The sequence below is a fragment of the Typopeltis vanoorti genome, chromosome 13, assembly GCF_054136105.1.
Source record: "Typopeltis vanoorti isolate ZY-2024b chromosome 13, IOZ_Tvanoo_1.0, whole genome shotgun sequence".
Classification (NCBI taxonomy): Eukaryota; Metazoa; Arthropoda; class Arachnida; order Uropygi; family Thelyphonidae; genus Typopeltis; species Typopeltis vanoorti.
The window spans coordinates 92139272-92164509 of record NC_143561.1 but is presented as its reverse complement, the minus strand read 5'-3'; the positions used below and the strand labels follow the sequence as shown (position 1 = coordinate 92164509).

The 25238-nt window shown below is 36.2% G+C and overlaps 1 protein-coding gene across 1 annotated transcript in view; it reads left to right on the top strand.

Moving 5' to 3' along the window:
• LOC150100366 (cytochrome P450 20A1-like) overlaps positions 1-25238 on the top strand; it is a 185839-nt gene that overhangs the window by 139633 nt on the left and 20968 nt on the right. Inside the window, exons 7-9 of the mRNA XM_090402738.1 lie at positions 2094-2264; positions 12944-13064; positions 18004-18115. Coding sequence (XP_090258864.1) covers positions 2094-2264; positions 12944-13064; positions 18004-18115 — 404 coding nt within the window. The remainder of the gene's footprint in view (positions 1-2093; positions 2265-12943; positions 13065-18003; positions 18116-25238) is intronic.

The following is a 25238-nucleotide window of genomic DNA, read 5'->3' as shown; positions in this document are numbered from 1 at the left end:
ATGTAAAAAGGCAACAGTTGAGAGAGAGAGAGAAATAGTAATAATAATGGTTATGAATGATCATGAAAATAGATCTTTGATGGATTGATTACTTTTGTGGTAGTGGTATTGCACACAGTATATCTTTATAAATATTATAAAGATATTTATAAAGATATAATGTGTGCAATACCACTACCACAAATTGTGTATGTAATGTATGTGTTAAAGACAAAATTCAAGAATGGGTGGATCAGGATATGATACTCTATAGAGGCCAACATGGTTTTGTTAAAGGTAGATCCTGCCCTAGCAATCTATTAACTATTCATAATAGAATAACATCTGAGTTGGACAAAGGAACTGACTACACAGTGGTACTTCTAGATTTTGCTAAGGCTTTTGACAGGATACCCCATAGAACACTGTTACGTAAATTGGAGCAGATGGGAATGGATATTAAATTGGTGATATGGATAGGAGAATGGCTCAGGGAGAGATACCATAAGGTGGTGTATGGAGGAGCCGAGTCCAGAATGAGGCAGGTGACCAGTGGTGTGCCTCAGGGCTCTGTGCTTGGGCCAATGTTGTTTAATTTGTATATAAATGATATAGGAAACGGCTTAAAGGGAGATATTCAGTTGTTTGCTGATGATGCAAAGTTGTGTAGTGCAATAAAAAATCAAGCTGATGTTGAAAGTTTGCAGGAGGATTTAAATAAGCTGGTAAAATGGGCAAAAGAAAATGGATGTCAGTTCAATGTGGAAAAGTGTAAAGTCATGCATTTTGGGATTAAAAGATTACCATCTGTGTACTACATCGATGGAAAGGTACTCCAAGAGATTGATGAGGCTAGGGACTTAGGGGTATTGGTAGATAGGGAGATGAAGTTCAGAGGACACATTGCTAAGGTGTCCAAGATTGCACATAGGATTACTTGGTTGTTGAGGAACACACTGACATCCAGAGATAAAGAGGTTATTATTCCCCTTTATAAAGCATTGATACTTCCACATTTGGATTACTGTGCTCAGGTCTGGTCACCTGGATTCCTTGGAGATGAGGAGGCTGTGGAGAGGGTTCAGAGAAGAGTGACCAAGTTGGTGAGTGATATAAAAAATGCTCCCTACATTGATAGATTGAGAGCTTGTGGATTGCAGAGATTGGTTGATAGACGAAGAAGAGGGGATATGATAGAAACATTCAAATTACTAAAAGGTTTTTATAGGATTGATGCAGGGGAAATGTTTCAGCTGTGTGATAGTGATGGAAGAACAAGAGGTCATCTCTGGAAATTAAAGAAGGGTGTGATTAACAAAGGTGTCAGAACAAGGTTTTTTTGCCTGGAGGGTGGTGAATGAGTGGAATTCATTGCCTGACTTAGTTGTGAGCTCTTCGTCTGTAAATGAATTCAAGAAGAGATATGACAGATATTGTTTTGCTAGTTTGGGTCTCCCGCGATGAGTCTACTGACTCCATGGAGATACCCCGTAATAATAATAATAATAATAATTATTATTATTCGTTAATATGACAAAATATTAACAGTATCATATACTGTTTGCATAACTGCAATATGTGTTCAAATAAAGTTGGAAAATAAACTTGGAAATAGTTTTCTGAGATGTGGACTCTTAACTTTGTTCTTTTAAATGCAATTAGCATGTCAGGATTTTGGGCTGTGGCCATTGAGATTTTGGGCTGTTGGGATTTTCAGTGATACTGGGAGTTTTCAATGTATAGCAGGAGATGAAAGAACGAGTCATATCTGGAAGTTGACTAGAGCATGTTTAGCAAAATTAAGAACAAATTTACAAATGATATTTTGTGAGTTCATTGAGTATGAATAAATTTCAGGAGAATTCATGTGATAGAGTTAGAATGGCTCTGAGTGGGTTCCAGGATTTTGTGGAGTACTCTAAGAATAAAAATAATAATAACAACATGTGTGGTTGTATCTTTTATTTAAAAAATTTATTTTTATCATTCGTTACATTAAAAGTATGAGATTTTATTTTTTCTGTGTGTGTATATATATATATATATATATATATATATATATTTTTTTTTTTTTTTTTTTTTCCCCATGCTTTATGTCTGCTTTATGTTTCTAGCAATCACGAATCTCAAAATTGCAGTTCAGGAAGCTGTGGAATTACAAAAAAATATTTCAGGAGACATGGATGTTACTTTCCTGAAATCCTTAACAAATTGTAGTTTGTCACAAGAAGAATTAATAGATGATGTTGTGACGCTCATTTTTAAGCATCATTCTGTAGCCTCTGGTAGGTAATGGTAACATTTTTGGAAGATTTGTTCTGTGTTTGTATGTGTGATCTTTTTTAAACAATAGTAAAAAATTACTGGCACAAGCATTTCCAGATTAAAGATTGCACTTGTATCAATCACCTATATCAGGAATTTCCAAAATGAAGCCTATATACATAATATCTGAAACTAACATCAAGGTATATGCTAGACATAAAATTTTACAAAAACCGTAAATAAAACATGTAGAGTACTTATTTCTTTTATGAAAGAAAAGAAATCCATGCCAATTTTTATCTCCTGGTCTGTTTAAGTTACCATATAACTTGAGCAGCTTGCCCTGCTCACACATTTTTGAATAGTAATATCAGGTTCTTTTCCGATCTTCATTTTTATTATGATGTCTTTTTTTTTTATCTTTGTTTTTAACACTGTTCTGTATGTTGTTAATATGATGTGTTTTTACTGATTTTTCTCTTGTGCCATCTACAGGTTGTTTGAAAAGTTTGGTAAAAAAATAAGTTAAACACATTTTTTTGCAAAAAAATCACCTTTATTTCTCAACATAGTCTCCATCGAGGTCTACACATTTGGTCCAGCGAGTTTCCAATATTTTCATCCCATCTAAAAAGTAGGATTTGTCAAATTGTGCAAAATAGTCATTGACATCCTCATTCAAAGAAATTTTTTTCTGCCGGAGCCAAATTTTTAAATTTGGGAACAAGAAGAAGTCACATGGGGCCGAGTCTGGAGAATATGGTGGATGTGGAACCAATTAAAATTTCAATTTGTGCAATTTTGTCATTGCGACAGCCGATGTGTGAGATGGTGCATTGTTTTGATGAAAGAGCACTTTTTTGTGCTCCAATCTTGGCCGTTTTTTCTTCAGTTCTTCTTTTTTAACAGTCTAACAATGACTCATAATAGACTCCTGTTATTGTCTTACCCTTTTTCAAATAGTCTATCATGATAATTCCTCAGGAATTCCAAAAAGCAGTGGCCATCACCTTCCCAGCTGACAAAACGGTCTTCGCTTTTTTTGGTACTCTTTCACTGGGCATTGTCCACTGTTTTGACTGCTGCTTGGACTGAGGTGTGTAGTGCTGGATCCAAGTTTTGTCTATAATCACAAATCAACACAAAAAATCCTGTTAATTGCGATTAAACATTTCTAAACACTGTGTTGAAATGTCTTTTCGCATGCATTTTTCATCGACAGTCAACAATTGTGGCACCCATCACGTGCACAGCTTTTTCATGTGCAATTTTTTCTGCAGGATATTATACACCCATTCATTTGAGATGTCTACAATCTCACGCGCTTTCACTCGGCGGTCTTCCATAATGATACCCTGGATTTTGTCAATCATTTCCTTCGTAGTGACCTCAGTCAGGAGTCCGGAGCAAGCTTCATCTTCGGTGGACTTATGACAACGTTTAAACCAAAAAATAAATAATCTTTAATGCTGGTGCAGAGTCCCCAAGAACTGCATCTAACTCGGCTTTGATCTGCACGGCTGTCCACTTCTTCAAATAAAAATGTTTTATCACTGCACAAAACTCATTTTTCTCCATTTTTATGAAAAATGCAAACATGGTCATTTTAAATATTTGCCAAATGAAAACTGTGCATCGCATGTGGCTAAAATTTTGCCAGGGGTCATGAAAAAGATGCTACATGCTGACACTGGTATGAATGAACGAATCGTGTTGCTGTCTATTAGAAATTTACCAAACTTTTCAAACAACTCTCATAAATTTAATCAGCTGACTTTCTACTGCAACAGGGCTTGTTAACATGTTATTCTGGCCTGTGTCTTATATTCTTCATGCATCGTCTCTTGACCTGTCTCCTTATATCTCTTCCATAGCCTCTTTTTCGCATGTAGCTCCTGTTTAATATTGTTTGTCATCCACCTTACTCCAAATGGTGTCCTCTTCTTCACTCGTGGAATACAGCTTACTGTTGCTGATAACAAATATTCCTTCACAATTTCCCAAGCACTAATGATATCACGGCCTTCCAATTCCTCCCTCCACGAAACTTTGCCAAGTTGACATCTAAGACTATTATAATCACCTACTTTATAATTCCACATATGTTCCCATCTCTTTGATACTCCTGCATGTCTATTCATTTTCCAAGTCAAAACCATATGGTCACTCTCACCAACTGGTGGGAGAGATGTCATCTCGATTATTATCAGTTCTTCGGATGCTATAACCAAATCCAAAACTCTTGAATCTCTTGTTCCCTCTGTTACATGTTGCCTAAGACATTGTCCATCAAGAATTCTAGAAATTCCATTCCCTTATTGCTACATGCATCTTCCTTTCCCCAATCTATACTGCTGTAGTTAAAATCTCCCATGACAATGGTTCTTCCTGCACTTGCCATGCTCAACTGTCTCAACATCTCCTGGTCCCCACCCTCTGTGCTCCTTGGTCTGTAGCATCATCCCACTATATATCCTGTCTTGCCCACCTCCACCTCACACCATATGCTTTCGAAATCATCAATGTCACAGCCTTCCAAAGCCTCTACTCTTAGAGGAATAGGTCGTCACTTATCATAAGCAGTACTCCATCACCACTTTTTCCCTTCCTATCCTGCCGAAAAATGCTGCCCAGCAACTTCTATTCCTGTTATTATATCCTCTTCTGCTAACCACGTCTCTGTGATCCCAATAATCTTTGGCCAGGCTGATGCTATCAGCTATCAGTGCCACCAATTCCAAATACTCCTGGCATTGGTATAAAGCATAAAAATGCCATTGTTTCTATACCCAGCATTATCCTCTCTAGACTCCACTGGGCTCAGCGTTACCTGATGTCGTTCCCTTTCTCCCAAGTACTCATTCCCACAAGAGGCCACCCCTGCTACCATCCACACTGGGACACACTGACTTGTTCAGTATAGCAATCTCTCCAGATGCCTACGTCCTTCCTCATTCAAATGCAAGCGGTCTCTCGCATACAATTCCTCTCTGCTCTCAAACACACTCCAAGCATCCACATATTCGAATCCTCTCTTCTGACACATTCTCGCTATTATGCCATTCAATATCACTGCTCTTCTGCTCAGCTCGACATTATCATACCTAGGCAACACACACACACTATCTTTCCTCTCTGTGTCTTCTTTCATACAGCCTCAAGCAAGAATCTCATATCTCTCGCTGCCCTATTTACACCACCACTCAAGTCATTTGTTCCCACCATCACAATCATCTCATCCGCCCTTTCACCTCTTCACTTAATTGCCATAGCCACACTTTCTATCGTTCCTCCTGGAAAACACTCCTCACACATCCTATCTTGAACACCACGGATCATTGAATCCCCATACATTACACCTCTTACCGCCGTATTCCTCGATTGCTCACATGCATCCCTCACTCTCTCTCTTGTAACAGTTTCTCTCTGTGCTCCCCTACTTACCTGCCTTCCTGACATCACTCTATCTCTAGTCCATGTGCTCCCTTGCATTCCTCTCATTCCCTCCTTCCTGCTGTTTCCATTCTTTCCTCTTCTATCATTCCTGTATCTGACACTCATTCCCTCTCTTCCACTTATCCTATTCTCATCTCTTCTATCATTCATACAACTCTCTCTCAATCCCTCTCCTCTACTATTGTTCCTATTCTCTCCTCTTTTCTCATTCTCATAACTCTTTCTCACTCCTCCCCTGATTCACCTTGCATTCGTCTCTTCCATTTGCTTAATTTCATTTTTCACACTTCTCATCTCATTCCCCAGACATTCCACCTACTCTTTCAGCTCATCATCTATCTCTCTCTCTGTAAGTCAGCCACTCTTGTTCGCCATTCATCCTTCCAATTGAGACTATCTCCTAAAACTTCAGAATCATTCAACCTTTCCATACTCCCCACTCTTATTATTTTATTCATACTTCTCTCACCCTCTATCATAGTCATCATCTCTCTTCGTGGAAAATCTCCCATCTCTGACTCATCAAGGTTAGTTATAGTCTCAACGAGGTCAGTTATGGTCATTTCTAAATCACCAAGTTCCTCCTATTGCCTGCATTTTGTGCATATATGTTTTCCCCCTTTTTTCTCCTGCCACATATACAATCGCCGGGACGCATACATTCCACAAGTCCCGCATGCTACAAAATCCTGTATGATATCGTGCAAAATGGAGTCCTTAAATGGCGTGTGTGTGGAGGGGAACTTGCCGATACGCCATTTGTAATTTTAACTGTCGCTGCCACCATTATTTAAAATAGTCTCACTAATTAGTGTCAAAAAATAAATGCTAAATAAGTATCAGGGAGTATAACTATAAGAAAAAGTACAAACAATTGCAAACAGAAAACATTTAAGTACACTAAATATAAATAAATAAAATGAAATAACTAAATAATGAAAACTTATCCTTCGTCTTGTTTTGCACCATTATGCATTCGATTCTGACCCCCATCTTCTCGGTAACCAAAATACACAATATCGCGACAACAACTAACTTATATGTGAATTGACATCAAACCATCCATTTCCACGTGCATTCTTTAATTCTGACTGCTAATTTGTAACTTCAAGTATAAGTTTTGAAGAGTTTTGCAGTTGGTTCCATTTACACCATATAGATTTATGGTGTTTTGAACAGTTTTTCCTTGAGTTCTTAGGGAAAAACTAAGCACTTAGGGAAATATGCTTCATTTTTTATGCTTTTTTTATATTTTTTTTTTCATATGCTTTTTTTTGAGATCAGTAAATTAAATATAGATTCTCATATATTCCCTTAGTTTCTCATCTGCTACATCACCTGCATAAAGTAAACAGCTAAGATTAACATCTACAATTTTGATATCAGGTTTAATACCACTTTCATTCATAATGTAATCCATAGAGATTATGAATAACAGTAGAGATAATGTGTACATCCTTGTCTCACACCATATTTAACATCAACCATCTTCCTGTGCCTCCTTCAATTTTAACTGCTGACTTGCAACTCAAATATGTGATTAATGGTTGAAGTTGTCCTGATTTGAACATTAATCACCCTGAGAAAAAACACTTGCGTGCATAAATATCTCATCATGTCAGATGATATTAAGATAGCTGTCAAAAATAGGTCCATTGAAGAGCTAGACATTGTGAACTTGAGTTGTGAACATGAAATGATCTAAGAGAGCAAATTAATTCAAAAACGTTTCTCAGAGATTTTGAGTTAGGTAGGTAATAGTTTTGTTATTCTGTGACATGGACTATTACATCTGATGAATAGGCTACACGAAACCCTTGTAATGGGGGGAATCATGTAAAGTGCTGTTTGATAGTTGAAGTGAAGTGGACAGTATTTGTTGAGGCTACTAAAGTTCTGTGGGAATTAACAGGTTTGATTTAGAAGCCTTTCGGGGGGGGGGTGCCCTGTAACCCCTGGAAAGCTTGTCCCCAGGTGGCAGATCAGGGAATGCCTCCCAGAAATGAGTAGTAGGAGGGAAATGAAATACCTCCTGCAGACCAACAGGTATGCAGCAGAGGAATAGCAAGCCAGCTGCATTAAGTACCTAAAATCTTTAAAGATGAATCAGCCAGAAATAATGCTACTGCATGCAGGAGAACCGATGCACCTAATTTAAGCCCACATACAGCAGTAGATGCGAGAATCTTAACATGAAGAATTGCATCTAAAGTGGAAGAATTTCTTGGAGAAGATCAGTTTGGTTTCAGGAAGGGTAGAGGAACAAGAGATGCGATTAGACTGTTAAGAATAGTGAGTGAAAGAAGTCTAGAAGTGAATAAAGAAGTTAACATCTGTTATATAGATTTTGAGAAAGCTTTTGACTATGTAAAATGGGATAAGATGGTGGAAGTAATGGAAAAGATTGGTATAGATTGGAAAGACAGAAGGCTAATTATCTCACTATATATGGGACAAACTGCCATGGTGAGAGACATATATGGAACCAGGTATCAATTGGATGAAGAATAAGACAAGGCTGTTCTCTGTCACCAATTTTGTTCATCATGTATTCGGAAGCAATGCTAAAAGAAGCACTGGAAAATTCAGAAGAAGGAATAAAGATTGGAGGTAGACAGATATTTGCAATAAGATATGCAGATGACAAGGCATTACTATCAAACACTGAAACAGGACTACAACATCTGTTGAACAGATTACTGGAATCCTGTATCAATTATGGAATGAAAATCAACATCAGAAAAATAAAGGTAATGAAAATAGCAAGGAAAGAGGCAAATATGGATATCAGAATAAATGGGAAAAAATTGAATCAAGTAAAGACATTTAAATATCTAGGAAGTGTTATTAGCAGTGATGGAAGATGTAAAAGTGACATAAAAGCAAGAATAGCGATGAGAAGAGATGCCTTTAATAGAAAATGGAATTTATTCAGAAGTAAAATGGATAGAAACTTAAAGAAAAGACTAAAAAAAAAATGTTATGTGTGGAGTATTGTCCTCTATGCATCTGAAACTTGGACATTGAAGAAAGAAGAAATTAAGGTTTTGGAAAGCTTTGAGATGTGGATTTGGAGAAGGATGGACAAAATCAAAAAAGAAAACTATAAAATAACTAATGAAGAGGTCTTAAAAAGAGTAGAAGAAGAAAGAAGTCTGTTAAGGAGGATAAAAAGAAGCAAGGGAAACTGGATCGGACATGTTCTGAGAGGGAATGGAATCATCAGAGATGCCATCGAAGGTAAAATAGATGGAAAAAGACCCAGAGGAAGAGTAAGGAAAACAATGCTAGATGATATATGCTCAATGGAGACAGGTACACAACCTTGAAAGAGAAGCCTCAGAATAGAAGAGAGTGGAAGGAAAGTTTATGCTACTAAAAGAAGAATCTGCTCAATTGCAGAATACTAAAGAAGAAGAGAGTAGACGAGAAGACAGCAGTGTGGAACGCAAACTGCATATATAATATTTCAACCATCAACATCAGAATGTTGTACAAACCTGGCAAATTAAAACTGATAGAGAGAGAACTTGAACTGTTCAAATGGGAAATAGTGGGAGTTGCAGAGACCCACTGGACAGGCAAGGGAAAAATCAACTTAAAAAACAAAGCATATTTTACTCAGGAAGGAAAGATAACCATCACAGAGAAGATGTTGCTTTAGTAATTAAAAAATGGCTCCTAAACTCAATAGTTGATGTAAGACCAATTTCCTCTCGAATCATCTCAGTAAGATTCAAAGCAAAAGAAAAAGGAATATATATAAAAATAATAGAAGTTTATGCCCTAGACCAATCACATGAAGAGGCAGAATACAGCCAATTTCTTGAACAACTGCAAGAAGAAATCAGGCAAACAAGTACAAGAGATATCCTGATTACTAGGGGAGATTTTAATGCAAAGATCGGTCGGTACTCTGAATATAAAGCTGAAGTAATGGGAAAATTTGGTCATGGAGAGATAAATGAGAGAGGAGAGGACTTGATTAATTTTTGCAAAATAAATCAATTGTTAATCACAAATACCTTATTCTACCACAGGTCATAACACAATTACACCTGGACATCACCAAACAATGAAATCAAAAACTGTATGACTATATAATCGTTAATAAGAAATGGAAACATTCCTTCCAAAATGGCAAAACATTAAAAAAGATTGACGTGAATACAGACCATGAAATACCATCAGCCAAACTAAAAATCAGTTTCCAAAGAAAATGAATAAACCACCAAAAACAAAAGAAGATAGACATCTCATAACCCAATGATAACTTGACAAGATCTAACTATCAGAGAACATTAAAAGAAATATTAAATAATCTTGCTGTAGATACAGTATCGGGGTCTTGGAAAAAAAGGTAAAGAAATTATTAAGGAAAAAGCAACAAAACACCTGGGTTACCAGACAAGAGTAAATAAAAATTGGCTTATACCAGAGATTTTGGACTTATAGGAGGAAAAAAAATATCCAAAACTAACTTCTCAAAAGAAGATAATGAAGGAAATAGAATATTATATAAAAATTTGAAAAAAAGAAATAGACAAAAAATGCAGATCAGCAAAAATCACATATTTAGAAGAAAAGGCAGGAATATGTGAAGAATCATACCAAAAAAAAATGACTCCAAGACCATTTATGAAATAGTTAAAGAGATAACTAGAACATACTCACCCAACCCAGTTTCAATATTGCATAAAGATGGAACCACAACAAGTTGCCATGAAACAATAAAAGAAATATGGACTAATAATTTTAAAGAAACGTTTGCAGCTGAAGAAAACATAGATCAAGATGCCTTCAACCCAGAAGAAACGTCTGACACTAAAAACATACTAAATGAAGAAATACATAGAGCAATCAAACAAATGAAAAATAATAAAGCACCAGGCATAGACAACATTCAAAAACAACTCTAGAAAAATGGGGAGAAAGCATAATAAATTACCTAAGGGAACTGTTCAACAAAAAAATAAAGAAAGGAAATTAACCAGCAGAATGGAGAACAGGCCAGATCATACTCATCGACAAAGATGTCAGATCCTGCACTAACTATAGACCTATCACCCTTTAAGCCATTTGATATAAAATATATATCAGGATTCTTCAAAACAGAGTTAAACATTCCTATGAAGAACAGATTGAAGAAGAGCAAATGGGATTTAGAAATAGCAGAAGCACAATAGATTCATTTTTTATACTAAACAGATTAGCAGATCTTATGAGAGAGTAAAAAAAAAAAAAACCTCTACTGCTGTTTTATCGACTTCAAATAAGCTTTTGACTCAATAAACAGAAGCAAACTCATTAAAATTCTAGAAGACAGAGGGTTCGACAAATACCTATTAGATTGTATCAAGAATTACTATTCAGAAACACAAGCAACAGATCAAATAGCAATTAAAAAAGGAGTTTTGCAAGACTGTCCATTGTCACCATATTTATTCAACCTGTACCTAAAAGAAGTAGTAGATGAAGGACTACAGATGTGTGAAGGCATAACTGTAAATGGAAGAAATATAACACATTTAAAGTATGCTGATGACATAGTTATCACTATAGACAGCCAGGAAAAATTTGAAAATATCCTGATCAAGCTGCATCAAACAACAAGTAACAAATATGCTATAAAAATCAATTTTAGTAAAACAAAACTAATGGTAATAGGAAGAAAAAGGGAAGCAATCCAAATGAAAATAGGAAACAATAATATAGAACAAGTAAAGCAGTTCAATTACCTAGGATCAATGATCACTGAAGATCTAGACTATTTCGAAACCATCAAACATCGAATTAATAATGGATGGATAACAATGGGCAGACTACAAAACATATGGAACAATAAAAGATTAAGCAAAGAACTCAAATTAAAGATATATAAAACAATGGTAATTCCCACGGTATTCTGTGGCTCCGAATGCTGGATCTTAAGAAAAAAACAAACGGATAAACTCAATGCTTTTGAAATGAAATGCCTAAGAAAAATCAATAGAAAAAACTGGACAGAAAGAAAAACAAATGAAAAAGTCAGAGAAGAACTTAACTTTAAAAGAAACAATAATTAGCACTAAAAAAGAGCCAACTAAGCTGATTTGGACATGCTTCAAGAATGAACCCAGAAAAACTACCAAACATATTATTAAATAGTAGAATTGAAGGACAGTCCAGCAGAGGAAGACCAAGAAAAAATGGATTGACAACATTAACGAAAGCACCCACTTAAACTCCATAATAAAACTTCATAAAAAGATAGCAGACAGAAAGAAATGGCAAAAATTCTTCTTTGAGGAACTCAACCAACCATAAATGAAAGAGAAGAAGAAGATTTAGAAGCCTGTAAGTGGTGCTGGGTTCACTCAATTTTAGTTTATGTTAAGGAACTAAAAACTACAAATGTTAGTGAAGTTGTTGAGGAAGTGTTTTTATATGCATTTTTTGTCATTTGCATTTCTTTTGACTCCTTGTCATTATTTTTCATGATTGTTTGTACTGGTTTTCTACTGTGTGGTAATCTTTTCTACTCTGAAGTTACTCTTTGGCTCCTACTGCCAGACAGTACTGTGTTGAACCTTGTTTCTCCTCGGTGAATAGGCAAGAATATGCTCCTCCTCTAGCCAGTGGGAAGCAGTATCCCAAAAGAAACAGATGACAAGGTATAAGGTTCTGTTCTAGAACTGTCATTGTTTGTTTTATATATTAATGTTATAGGTCATAGTTTGAGAGGATATGTTTAGTTGTTTGATTATGCTAAATTGGGAGAGTAATGGCTGAGAGCTCTGGTGCGATATTGCCATAAAAGTATTTGGGCAGGTGCTGCTATGGACAGATGAATAGGGGTGCATGTCAATTCAGGCACACATTGCTAAACTTATCAACCTCATGTATTGTATTGGTGAGACCGCTCTCCAGGAAGAGGTGATGATGGATTGGAAGTTGACGTTCACAAGGCAGATTGCAAAAGTAAGTTACTCAGAAAATTGCTAACATATTTTCGGTGTCCTTCACATTATGGCAACAGTTTTCTGAATGGTTCACTTTTATGGGTTTCAGAATTGAAAGAAAATGAAAGAAACAACGGACAAATAAAAAATGACATTATAATAAAAAAAATTGCCATTTTTTAAAATTTTCTTTTGGAAAATAAGATAAATTCTTAAAAAGATATTGTATAAAATTGCTATACAAGTGTAACATAACAGCCAGCTGTGATTAATTCTTGTTTGTATTTATATATTTATTTCAGCTCTCACCTGGGCCATTTATTTCTTAGCCACCCATCCTGATGTTCAAAACAGACTTGCAGAAGAACTCAGAAATACTCTTGGCTCCAAACCATTGTCTGCAGTTACTCTATCCAAATTAAGGTAAGTATCTTGAAATAAAATACTTGTAATTAATATTTTCTAGTGGGAATTTTTTTTCAAATTAGTTTAATAATAATATGTTATAGTATTCAAGAAGTAATGTTTTCATTCATGTGTATATATGGATGAAAGCAGATATCTTACTTACAAATACTATAATTGCTATTCAGCCAATAAGAAGGTATAGTGAATGCTGCTATGATGAAATGATGCACCAAAAGAAGGTACAGAAAAGTCCTAGACTAAGTCTGCAGAACTAGCTGCTGAAAACCAGCATTTCAGAATACTTGTTGTGAATGCAATAAAATTTATTACAGTATTTTGTTAAATGTTTTAACTAGAAACTAAAACATATGATTTTGGCTTTTACTTTTAAAGCAAATGGCTTTAATAGAGAAATTATAGGTACCTTCTAGTACCTATTATTGAACTCTAAGGAGGATAAAACCTTATATTTTAAGTACGATAAGAAGAAGAAGGCAAATATAGATACCATATGCAGACATAAAAGGTGTTGAGTGAGAAGAGGGAGGGAATAAAAAGAAATAAAAACTGAGTCAAGATTTGAGCTTTTGTCAAGGCATGAAATAAGTGAAATGAGACAAAGTTGTGATTACAAATGATTCACTGTACAGACTATGCAGGAGAAGTAGTGTTCAGTATATTGATGTATGCAGTGTTTTTTTGGTAGTAGTAGAAAGGATTTATGCTTACAAGTACCCTTCAATGGATTTGGTGTTAAGTACTTGGAGAAATTGTTGTTCAGTGAAAGCGAGAATATAACTAGTCAGGAAACTGACTAGTTACTAGTTATAAAGTGGCAGCACAAGAACATGATCACAGTTACTAAGTTGAGAGATTGAGATTGTTATGACAGTGAATAATTTCTCCACTCTCCAACCAAGAGACTGTATGTTCAAATCCCACTCTGAGAACATGGATGTTTGTAAATGCTTTTAAGTGATAGATGAATGCCGGCCTGGTTGGCCGAGTGGTTAGCGTATCTCTCCAGCCAGAAGGCTGCAGGGTTGAATCCTGCCATGGGCATGGATGTTTGCGATTGTTTGTAAAAATACTAGTAGTGGTGGTCGGTGGTAGTGGTGCTGGTCTAGCTGATGAAAGTAGTTGCGGTTTGTTGTAGTTGGTGGATCGAGTGGTGGAGTAGGTACCCTCCCTCGATGAGTCTTTGACTCCCTAGAGGTGTCATGTAATAATAGTAATAATAATAATAATCACCTGGTGTAAAACCATCACTCTGCTTGTAGGAGGCCTGAAGTGGCTTCAGAAAGTTTCATGTTCTCTAGAGCAAGGTTTCCAGAGTAGCCTAAGAAGTGGATATTCTGGAATACCTGATAAGTTGTAAATAATAGATTTGTAACTTTAAAAAAAAAAGGAATTTGGTTGACCTATTTAAACCAGTCAGGTTTCAAGAGTTACTTGAATAACGGTAAATAGTTTCTGTATTTATGACACATTGAGTGTTTCTTATCACTAGAGATTCAAGAACCACCCAATGTGCCACAAACACAAAAAGACCCTATTTGCTGCCCCACTATGGACAATTAAACAAAGTAAATTACTTCTCTCTACTCTAAAACCAGCCCAATGCCTCAGTACTCTCAAACCACTCAAACTCTTCTTATTACATTTTATAAAATGTATGTGGGATGTTCAAATTATTGTTGTTGTTGTTGATGATTTTTTATGCAACAAAGACATCAAGAGTCATACCGTGCCAGGACACAGATCACGGCAGTACATTTGTTAATTGGTTAGTAGGACAATTACAAACATCCATGCCCTTGGTGGGATTCGAACCCACCTCTTGGCTCAGTTTTTTACTATGTATATCTGATGATGTTTTAAATGAATTATTATTATTACATAACACCTCCAGGGAGTTGAATGACTCATCGAGGGAGGGTACTCTTCATCTCCACCAACTGCAACTATCTTCATCATCTATACCAATGCCATCTACTGCCAACTACCACTACTAGTAGTATTTTCAATCACAAACATCCATGCCCACGCTTGGATTCGAACCCGCAGCCTTTTGGCTGAAGAGCGGATATGCTAACCACTCGGCCAGCCAGGCCTGCAAATGGCCCCTCATGTTACTGTTTTCTGAATATAAAATACATTTTTTATTCCTTTTTTTCTTTATTTTCAGTTCTTTTAAAGTCATAGTTTTGTTAATTCATTTTCTCAGTATCGATTTTTTTTTCCGTTATTGATTTTATTCATGTCTTTGGCTGTGTGATACGTGTTTCTACACTCAGTTATCAGTACCTCATGCTCAGCACTTTTAATTATATACCATCTTTATCTTCAAAAAATTGCACAGGTATTTCAAATTTAGCCTAATTGTTATAAAGGTATTCCATTGCCAAAATTGCTTTTAATGTTAAACATTAAATTTAGGAGCATCGTGAATTAGATAAACTTTCAATTAAAAAGGTCTTATTGAATGTTATTGTTGATAGTGATATCTTCAGTATACTGTGAACATTCAGGAGATTTGAAATAGAAGTAAACACCATTTAAGGTTGAGCAGGATGAAATTGAATGTCATATTGAAAAGAAAAGTGTATAAGAAAGTTTCAAAATGATTCAAAGTTGAGCATCTACCAGAAATGAACTCTGTACAAATTCAAGAAAAATAAAAGACTGAAAACAAGAACCAATCCTTGAAGACTCAGTGTCAAACTCTGAAGAAAACATTGATTGATTTTCTAAGAGAGATATGTAGTGAAGTTGTCTACAAGGATAGAAAAATCAGAGCTCCATGGTTGATTCAGTCAGTTGCATAGGCAGTTCTGGAAAAGAAAAAATCCTCTGCTAACTCAGCATGTGCCCTCAGAGAATACAGAGACAAATTTAAGTGAAGTAATGAAGTGTGGAAGTATCAAAATGAAAGTCATGGTAAGACTTTGGTAAGAATATGGATGGTAAATATTAGGAAGATAGCAAACTGTTCTGGAGGCTGTTGACATGGAACGCTTATAAATGGAGAAAAGATATGGCTGTAAATGGAATCAGAGATATCTGGAGTAATTCCTTTGAAAGATTGAAAAGTGAAACAAAATTTGACAGAATGGTGGTAGAAAATATTCAAGAGAAATTCAGTTAGTTGTACATATTGACTTGAAGCAGAAAATGCCATCAAAACATGAAATCTGGCAAGACAGCTTGATGACATTTGACAAGTAATGTGCTCAAATATAGAATAATAAAAGATTAATCTTGGCTGCATTGTGTAATTCAAAAGGTTGAATTCAGATGATTGAAATAGAGCTCTCATAGTACTTATTTTTGGATTAGAGATAGATGTTGAAAGTTTTTTTCACTTGGTTATACTATAAATTGAAGATGCCAAGAAATTATATTTTTGGTTTCATCCTTTATCCAAGTGTAAGCAAACAAAGTTTTCACATGAAGTCACTTCACGACTGGGTAGTATTCCTTAATGTAGTGCTCATATCCTTATGGACATGTATAATGCTATGCATTATGGGAAGGGCCACTACCCAGACCAGTTTTGACCTTTGTTGAGATCTCATCAACAAGAGCCAGACCCAGAAGTGAAACCAGACTCAGAAGGGCCAAAAGGTCTGAATAGTGGCCCTTCCCACAATGCATTGCATTAAGGGATACTAAGGCAACTGATGTGAAGTCATTAGCCTCTGTATACAAATAGCCCAATAACACAAACTTTGTTTGCTTACACTTGGATAAAAGATGAAACCAAGAATATAATTTATTGGCATCTTTAATTTATACCTATCTTTAAAAAGAGAAACAGAATTACAGAGGAATTGCTCTACTCAGTTATGCAGGTATATCTAAGAAGAGACCAAGAAAATAGTGGAAGAAAAACATGGGGAAAAAATAAGTCTGGTTCATGGCAAATACAGGTTGCCAGGATCAGATTTTCCTCTTTAAGATGGATAGTTGAGAAATTATGAAAATATAACTCCCCCCCCCCCACACACACACATACCAAACCATCATTGACTGGGGTGATGACCTCTCTGAATCCTGGGTGCTGTGCAACCATCTGGGGCATATACCCAATTGTTTTGGTGGTTAATGACTTTTCAGTAGTGAAAATCTTCTCATCTGTGAAGAGGTATCTCCATGTCTGTTGGTCACATACCACTGGAGAAGTGCCTTTGATTTTATCAACCTCTGCTGCATAAGTGATGGTATTAGGAAGTGGCTAGTAGAATGATGATAGTCTCTCACCCCCTTCCCTCCCCTGGTCATCAGTTAGTACATGTGACATCATTTTCTGCTAAACATTCATCTCTCACATCATCAATTTCTACATTTTCAGAGGATTATGGCAGAGGCATGCCTTCACAGCTCTCACAAGCTATTGTTGTGTTCTAACACAGCATGGTCAACCTGTTCTTTGGTGGTCAGATATGTTTTCTGTATCATTATAATAGTTATTATTCTGATACACAAAATTCTACTGATCCTGAGTGTTTTTAGCATTTTAAAAATAAAAGGTTGCTGCATTCTAACTTGGTGAAATGCTACACAGCTACACTTTCATAATCTTCTCACTGTGCAATTCTGTGGAAGAAAAACATGGGGGGGGGAGGTAAACAAGCTGTGTTCATGCCAAATACAGGTTGTCAGGGTCAAATTTTCTCTTTAAGATGGATAGTTGAGAATTTATGGAAATATTAACCATCATTGACTAGGGTGATTTGTGGAAGTTGTATTTATGGCAAGACTGTGTAAAAGCAATCTTAATAAGTATACACATAGGTTTGCACTAGATTTCAGTGATGGTTCTGTATAGAAAGTTGATAATAATAATAGGAAAATTTGTTAAACAATGGCTGTGCTAATTTTAAAAAACTCTCTAACTGTACAAACTTGAACTCACTAGATTATTTTTTTAATATATTTTTAATCATTTAAGGTACATGCATCAGATAATTGATGAAACATTACGTGTGGCCATGGTGGAACCTTGGACTGCTCGCTGCCAGGATATGGATGTGGAAATTGGGGGCCATATCATTCCAAAGAAGGTAGGCTTTAATTTAATTAATTATGCATCTACTGATATATCAGTAGAATATTATAAATTAAAGATACCAAGAAATTATATACTTGATTTAATCCTTTATCCAAGTGTAAGCAAACAAAGCTTTTGCCTGAAGTATTTTCAGGACAGGGGCAACTCATGGTAAAGATGGTATGACTTCACATCACTTGCCTTAGTATCCCATAATGCAAAGCACATCTCCTTGCAGACAGGTTGAAAAAGGAGTAAACCAAGTATATAATTTCTTGGTATCTTTAATTTATAGTATAACCAAGTGAAAAAAACCTTCAACAACCAGTAGAATATTATTAAAAAGGAATACGAACAGCTGATGTATATAGTATTCCAGTATTTCCAGATAGACCTATTACTGATAGAATCTGAGTAAAAGACACATCTTTTACTGAAAGAACAAAGAGGAGTCTTTGAGGTATTCATTAATTACATAACAATTACTGACTGACTGAATTCATTTGAAAGTTTAATTTTAAAAGTTGTTAAATTGAAAAAAGGCCTCTTACAAGTAATCTACTGTATATATGCAGTAATCTACTGTTTACCCGACCTTCGAAACAGAGATCCTTCAAGGATTCGAAACTTAGGTCATTTTACTCTTAAATTGCACTTTTCTGCAATATGTTAGTTCTCTTGTGCAATCAGCCAAATTTAATCAAGTTTTTTGTTTTTCCCTTAACACTAAATATCACTCTTACACCCCCAAATTACATAAGTAATGCATTCTGTAAACCTTTACGTAACTTGAATTTTACATAAGTCGAATTTGTAAATTACATACATACAATAAAATGTTCAATGGCTACTCATACTGCTGTCTTACATTAATTTTTTTGCCATTAATCAGATATTTTCCATTTTTAATATTTTTCGTTTTTGGGTGATTAAAGAAAAAATTCAATTATAAAAAAATTTATCAATTGTATTTGAATAATATATATACTGTAAATATGAAAGTATGGAAAATACATTGTCAGACATACAAAAATATTTTGGGAAAATTTGGAGAAAAGAGCAAAGCTAATAATAATGGCAAATACCTGTTGGATTTCTGCTCAGGACATGGACTGGTTATTACTAACACCATGTTCCAACATAAAAATGTGCACAAATTCACACTGAGAGTAGGGGCAAGGAATAAGAAAAGTCTCATTGACTATGTTATTGTTGATAGTGATGTCTTCTCCCTGGCGCAGGACACCAGTGTACAGAGGATTTGAAATTGGAAGTGATCACTATTTAGTCTTGATCAGGATGAAATTGAATTTCATATTGAAAAGAATAACATGTAAGAAAATTTTAAAGCGAATAAAAGTTGAGCAGCTCTCAGATGTGAACTGTAGACTAAAACACACAAAGATTATTGAAGAAAAAATGAGAGTTTGAGAACAGCAACCAAGCCTTGGAGATTCAGTGGCAAGCCTTGAAGAAAACACTGATTGATTCAGCCAGAGAGGCATGTGGTGAGGTTGTCTGCAAGGATAGAAAAATCAGAACTCCATGGTGGACACAGGAAGTTAAAGAGGCAGTGAAGGAAAAGAAAGCATATCAAAAGTTCCTGGCAAATAAGTCAGCTTGTGCTCTTAGAGAATGCAGAGACAAATGCAAGAATGCTAAACACTGTGTAAAACTAGCTAAACAAAGGAGGACTTTGGCAAGAACATGGAAAATAAATATCAAGAAGGTGGTAAGATATTCTGGAGGTTGTTGAAGAAGCTTAGAAATGGAGGAAAGAGTGCTGTAAAAGGAGTTAGAGATGATAAAGGTGACATGAAAATGGGAGAAAAAGATATCCTTGAAGTATGGAGTAAGTACTTCGAAAAATTGCTAAATGAAACAAGCAGTGATAGTACATTGGTAAAAAACACTCAACAGGCATACAGTCCAGAATACATATCCATACTTGAAGTAGAAAAAGCCATCAAAGGCTTGAAATGTGGAAAGGCAGCAGGAGTAGATGATATTTGAGCAGAAATGCTGAAGTATGGTGGTATAGAAGTCTTGCAGTGACTGCACTGCAAAGCCTGGACAGAGGGACGAATTCCCGATGATTGGAGTAGAGCTTTCATTGTACCCGTATATAAAAAGGGAAATAAAACTGAATGTGAGAATTACAGAGGTATTTTCCTACTGAGTGTTCCTGGCAAGATCTATGCAAGTATACTTGAGAAAGTTGAGAAGAATTGTGGAAGAAAAACTTGGTGAAGAACAAGCTGGATTCAGGCCAAATAGAGGCTGTCAGGATCAGATATTCACTTTACAAATAGTTGAGAAAGCATGGGAATATAACAAAGATCTATGTTTAAGTTTTGTCAATCTGGAAAAGGCATATGACAAGGTGCAAAGAAAGAAGCTATTCAGTACACTACAATTATATGGTGTCAATGGGACATTATATCAAGCAATACTTACTCTTTATTTGAGTTGTAAGTCAGCAGTTAGAATTGAAGGAAGTACAGGAAGATGGTTTAATGTTAAATCTGGTGTGAGACAAGGATGTACATTATCCCCTCTGTTATTCATTATCTATATGGATCACATTATGAAGGAAAGTGGTATTAAACATGATATCAAAATTGGAGATGTTAATGTCAGCTCTTTGCTTTATGCGGATGATGTTATACTTCTAAATGAGATTGAATAACAGATAAGTAGATATGCAGACATTAGGGAGACAGATGAGTGTATGAATGTGTGTAATATGCCTGAGCGAGTGCGAAGGACAACAAATCAGAATGGGATAGTTAGTATAAGGCATCAAAATAGGGATGGGACAAATGGATTTCTGCAATTCATGTATATTAATGCCAGAAGTATTAGGAACAAGAAGGAAGAATTTTTGGCCTTGATTGGCACTTCCAGGCCACAGTTATTGGCATTAGTGAAACATGGCTGACAGAAGATGATATTGCTAGTGGGATTGAATGTGAGAGGTATGGTGTCTTCAGGAGTGACAGGGAGAATAAAATTGGGGAAGGAGTGTTATTGATGATAGCTGATGAGCTGCAGCCAAAGAGAATAGAAGTGGAACTGCAGGATAGAGAAAAGAGCACATTTGAGGCTATTTGGTGTGAGATTGAGACTAGCAGAACAAAATATACAGTTGGGTGCTGCTATAGACCACGTGATGGAATAGATGGTGGAGATAGTATGCATAAGCAAATAGAAGAAATGAGTGGAAGGAGGGTAATTATTATGGGAGATTTCAACTATGGTAACATTGATTGGAAGGAGGAGAGGTCACATGGGAAGAAGGAATTGGACTTTATGCCGTTATTAAGGGATAACTATCTGCAACAGCATGTAATGGAAAACACTAGAGGTCAGAGAGTGCTTGATCTAGTAATTGCATCTGAGAATTTGTCTGACAAGCTTAGGAGTTTGATTGATTCAGTGCCATGGCATGTAAAACTGCAAGGGCTGGATGTTGAAAGTGCATGGGAGGCGATTAAGAAGTGTTTGCAGGAGGCAATGGCTGACTGTATACCTAGAGTCCAAATAATAAAACAAGTAGGGGTTAAATGGATGAATAACACAATTAAGCTTGAGCTGCAAAAAAAGAAACACCTATGGAGGGAATTTAAGGAGAAAAGTGACTGACAGGCACATGAACAATATAAAGCGCAAGCTAGAAAGGTAATGAGTGGTAAGAAAAGCAAAAGCGGATTATGAAAGACCATTGTCCATGCAGGCTAAAGAGAATCTCAAACAGTTTTTTCGATATGTTGCAAGTAAAAGAAAAAATGTGTATGGCAGAATGATTTTAAAGAATGCCGATGGTAGGGAGGTAACCGAATCAGTTGATATAGTGGAATTACTGAGTGAGCACTTTGCAAGAATATATCATTCAGGTAGTGACATTGATATCACCACCTAGATGAATGAATAAACCAATAGCTTATATGGGAATTGTGGTGAATGAAGTGGAGGTGAATTGTCTTTTACAAAACCTCAATGTCAATACATCTGTGGGATTGGATAGTATACCAGCTCGTCTCGTACGCGAAGCAGCTAAAGAATTGTCAGTGCCCTTGACCATTTTGTTTAATTTGAGTCTCGGATCTGGGTTAGTCCTGAGGGGGTGGAAAGAGGGAAAAATAGTTCCACTGCATAAAGGAGGTTCAAAGACTGCTGTTGTAAATTACTGACTGATCAGCATATCAGGAATCGTTGTCAAGGTCTTGGAGAAAATAGTCAAGAGGAAAATACAGGATTGGATAGATGAAAATGGGATACTGTATGGGGGACAGCATGGTTTTGTGAAGAGTAGATCATGCCTCAGTAACTTGCTCACATTTTATAACACAGTGACGGCTGAACTGGATAAGGGTAACGGGTTTACACTGATTCTACTGGACCTTGCTAAGGCCTTTGATAGGATACCACACGGAATTCTAATCAGTAAACTGCAGCATGGAGAGATATCAGAGAGTGGTTTATTCAGGAGTAGAGTCCAAAAGACAGCCTGTGGCTAGTGGTGTGCCGCAGAGTTCAATTTGTTCATTAACGATATAGGAAAGGATCTGAGAGGAAGTATTCATTTGTTTGCTGATGATGCAAAGTTAGGTAGCGCAATAGTGAGTGCACAGGATGTCAAAATTTTGCAGGATGATTTGGATAGTTTGGAGGACTGGAATAAGAAGAATGGATGTCAATTTAATGTGGCAAAGTGTAAGGTTATGCAATTTGGGGTGAAAAGATTAGCAGCAGTATATCACATTGGTGGAACCGTACTCCAGGAGATTGACGAGGCCAGGGATTTGGGAGTGTTGGTGGATTGGGACTTGAAGTTCAGGGGACACATCGCAAAAGTGGGTAAATCAGCTCGTCAAATCAATTGGTTGCTGAAAAATTCTTTAACAAGCAGAGACAAGCAGGTTATTGTTCCTCTGTATCATGCCTTGATAAGACCCCATCTAGAATACTGTGCCCAGATATGGGTGCCAGTGTTTCTTCTTGATAGGGAGGAGGTGGAGAGGATCCAGAGACGAGTGACCAAGATGATTGCAGGTCTATGGAATGAACCTTATGAGAACAGGCTGAAGATTTGTGGATTGCAGGTCTATGGAATGAACCTTATGAGAACAGGCTGAAGATTTGTGGATTGCAGAAATTGGTTCATAGGCAAAAAAGGGGTGATATGATTGAGACATTCAAATTACTGAAGGGTTTCTATAAGATTAATTCAGAAGATATTTTTGAGAATAGGACTGGTGGTGGGAGAAGTAGAGGCCATATATGGAAGCTGGGCAAGAGTGTGGTTAGCAAGCATGTTAGAGCTAGGATTTTTACTTGGGGAGTGGTGAATGAGTGGAATAAACTGCCAGAGTCTGTCGTGGGTGCCATGACTGTGAACGAGTTCAAGGCAAGGTATGATAGATACTGTGGGAATGTCGAATAGTTGTTCTTAACATGATGTTAGGGCCTCCCTCGATGAGTCTATCGACTCCTTGGAACTGCCCGTAATAATAATAATAATAAATAAATCCACTGCAAGTCTGCAAGATTCCCTGACTAAATTGAATAACTCTTGTAATAGATATGGTATGGAAGTCAGCAATAAAACGACAATGAAAATAGGCAGAATTGTTGAAAATGTCAACTCCGTTGTGAACGGAGAACCTGTGGAGCAGGTGAAATATTTCAGCTACTTAGGCATGATTTTTAGTGAAGATGGTAAATGAAATATGGAAATAGACAACAGAATCAACAAAGCTGGTATGGTAAAAAGTCAATTGACTTTCTACCATAATAGAGGAATAATAGAGAAATTAGTCAGAGCAGTAAATTAGCTGTATACAAGACAGTGTTCAAACCAATTTTAACTTATGCATCTGAGAGCTTGGTCAGAAGTAAAACACTTGACCAAAGACTTGAGACTGCAGATATGAGAGTCCCGAGAAAGATTTGTGGCATGAACAGATGGCATCAATGACAATATCATATTAAAAACGAGGATATTAGGAAAGAACTTGACATTGTCAGCATCCAGGAATGTGTTAGCAGAGCTAATCTCAGGTGGTATGGTCACCTAAATAGAATGGGCGAGGAAAGATTAGCAAAACAAGTGTTCTCTGCCAGGTTTGCAGGAAAATGACCTAGATGAAGACCAAGATATAGGTGGATTCATACTGTACAAAGTGCCTTAGATGATAGAAATATAAGATCTGATAATGTTGGAATCTTGACAAATAACAGACTGATTTGGAGGAAAATTGTAGATAGGAAGTTAGTAATGATGCAAATTTTTCATGTAGTACTATCATATCCTGTACACCCCTTGAGGGTACATGGCAGGAATTTGATGATGATGATGATGAAAAATACATAATATAAAAGAATATAAAAACAAACTGAAATATTCACTTTTCAAATAAAATCTTTATAAATCCTTATATAAGGAGGCCTTCTCCTGGATAATCAATAAACTTAACAGTATCCACTTCTGTGTCAGATCATCGATCCAGTGAAACAGCAATTTCTCCTTCTCTGATATCGGGCCCAGCCTCTTCTTGGTAATAATTGTGCCCTTCAACACTACTTCACCTTTCGTACTTACAACAATGCGTACTTTATCCTTCACTATTATATTCACTGTCAAAATAGGTCAGTTTATTTCCTGAGCTATTGTTGATAGAATTTTCTCCCTTCATACATACAAATTATTTTCAACTTTTCTTCTAAAGTAATTGCAGACCTTTGTTTTTTAAATTTATTACCAGCGCGTTTAGTTTTGTATTTTCATTCCATTATAAGGATAAAAAAAACACAACGAAACTAGTAGTAATAACAAGTGACTGAACTAACTGTGGCATCTACTACTGTACTGCAAGGCTGTCAAAGATGCACCTGCACGAAGCTGCAAACGTGTTCATATGTGCTAGTAGATTTATTACATAACTGCGAATTTACGTATCACATAATACATAGCGTGGGGTGTAACTGTGTATATATATATATCTACCCTATATATATGAAATGATAAGCCTTTTTGTGTAATGTTTTTGTGTCACATTTTTTTCAAGTTATTTGAAACAATTTGAAACTCAGGGGGGAACCGGCCTACCAGTCCGGAACTCGGGGGGGGGGGG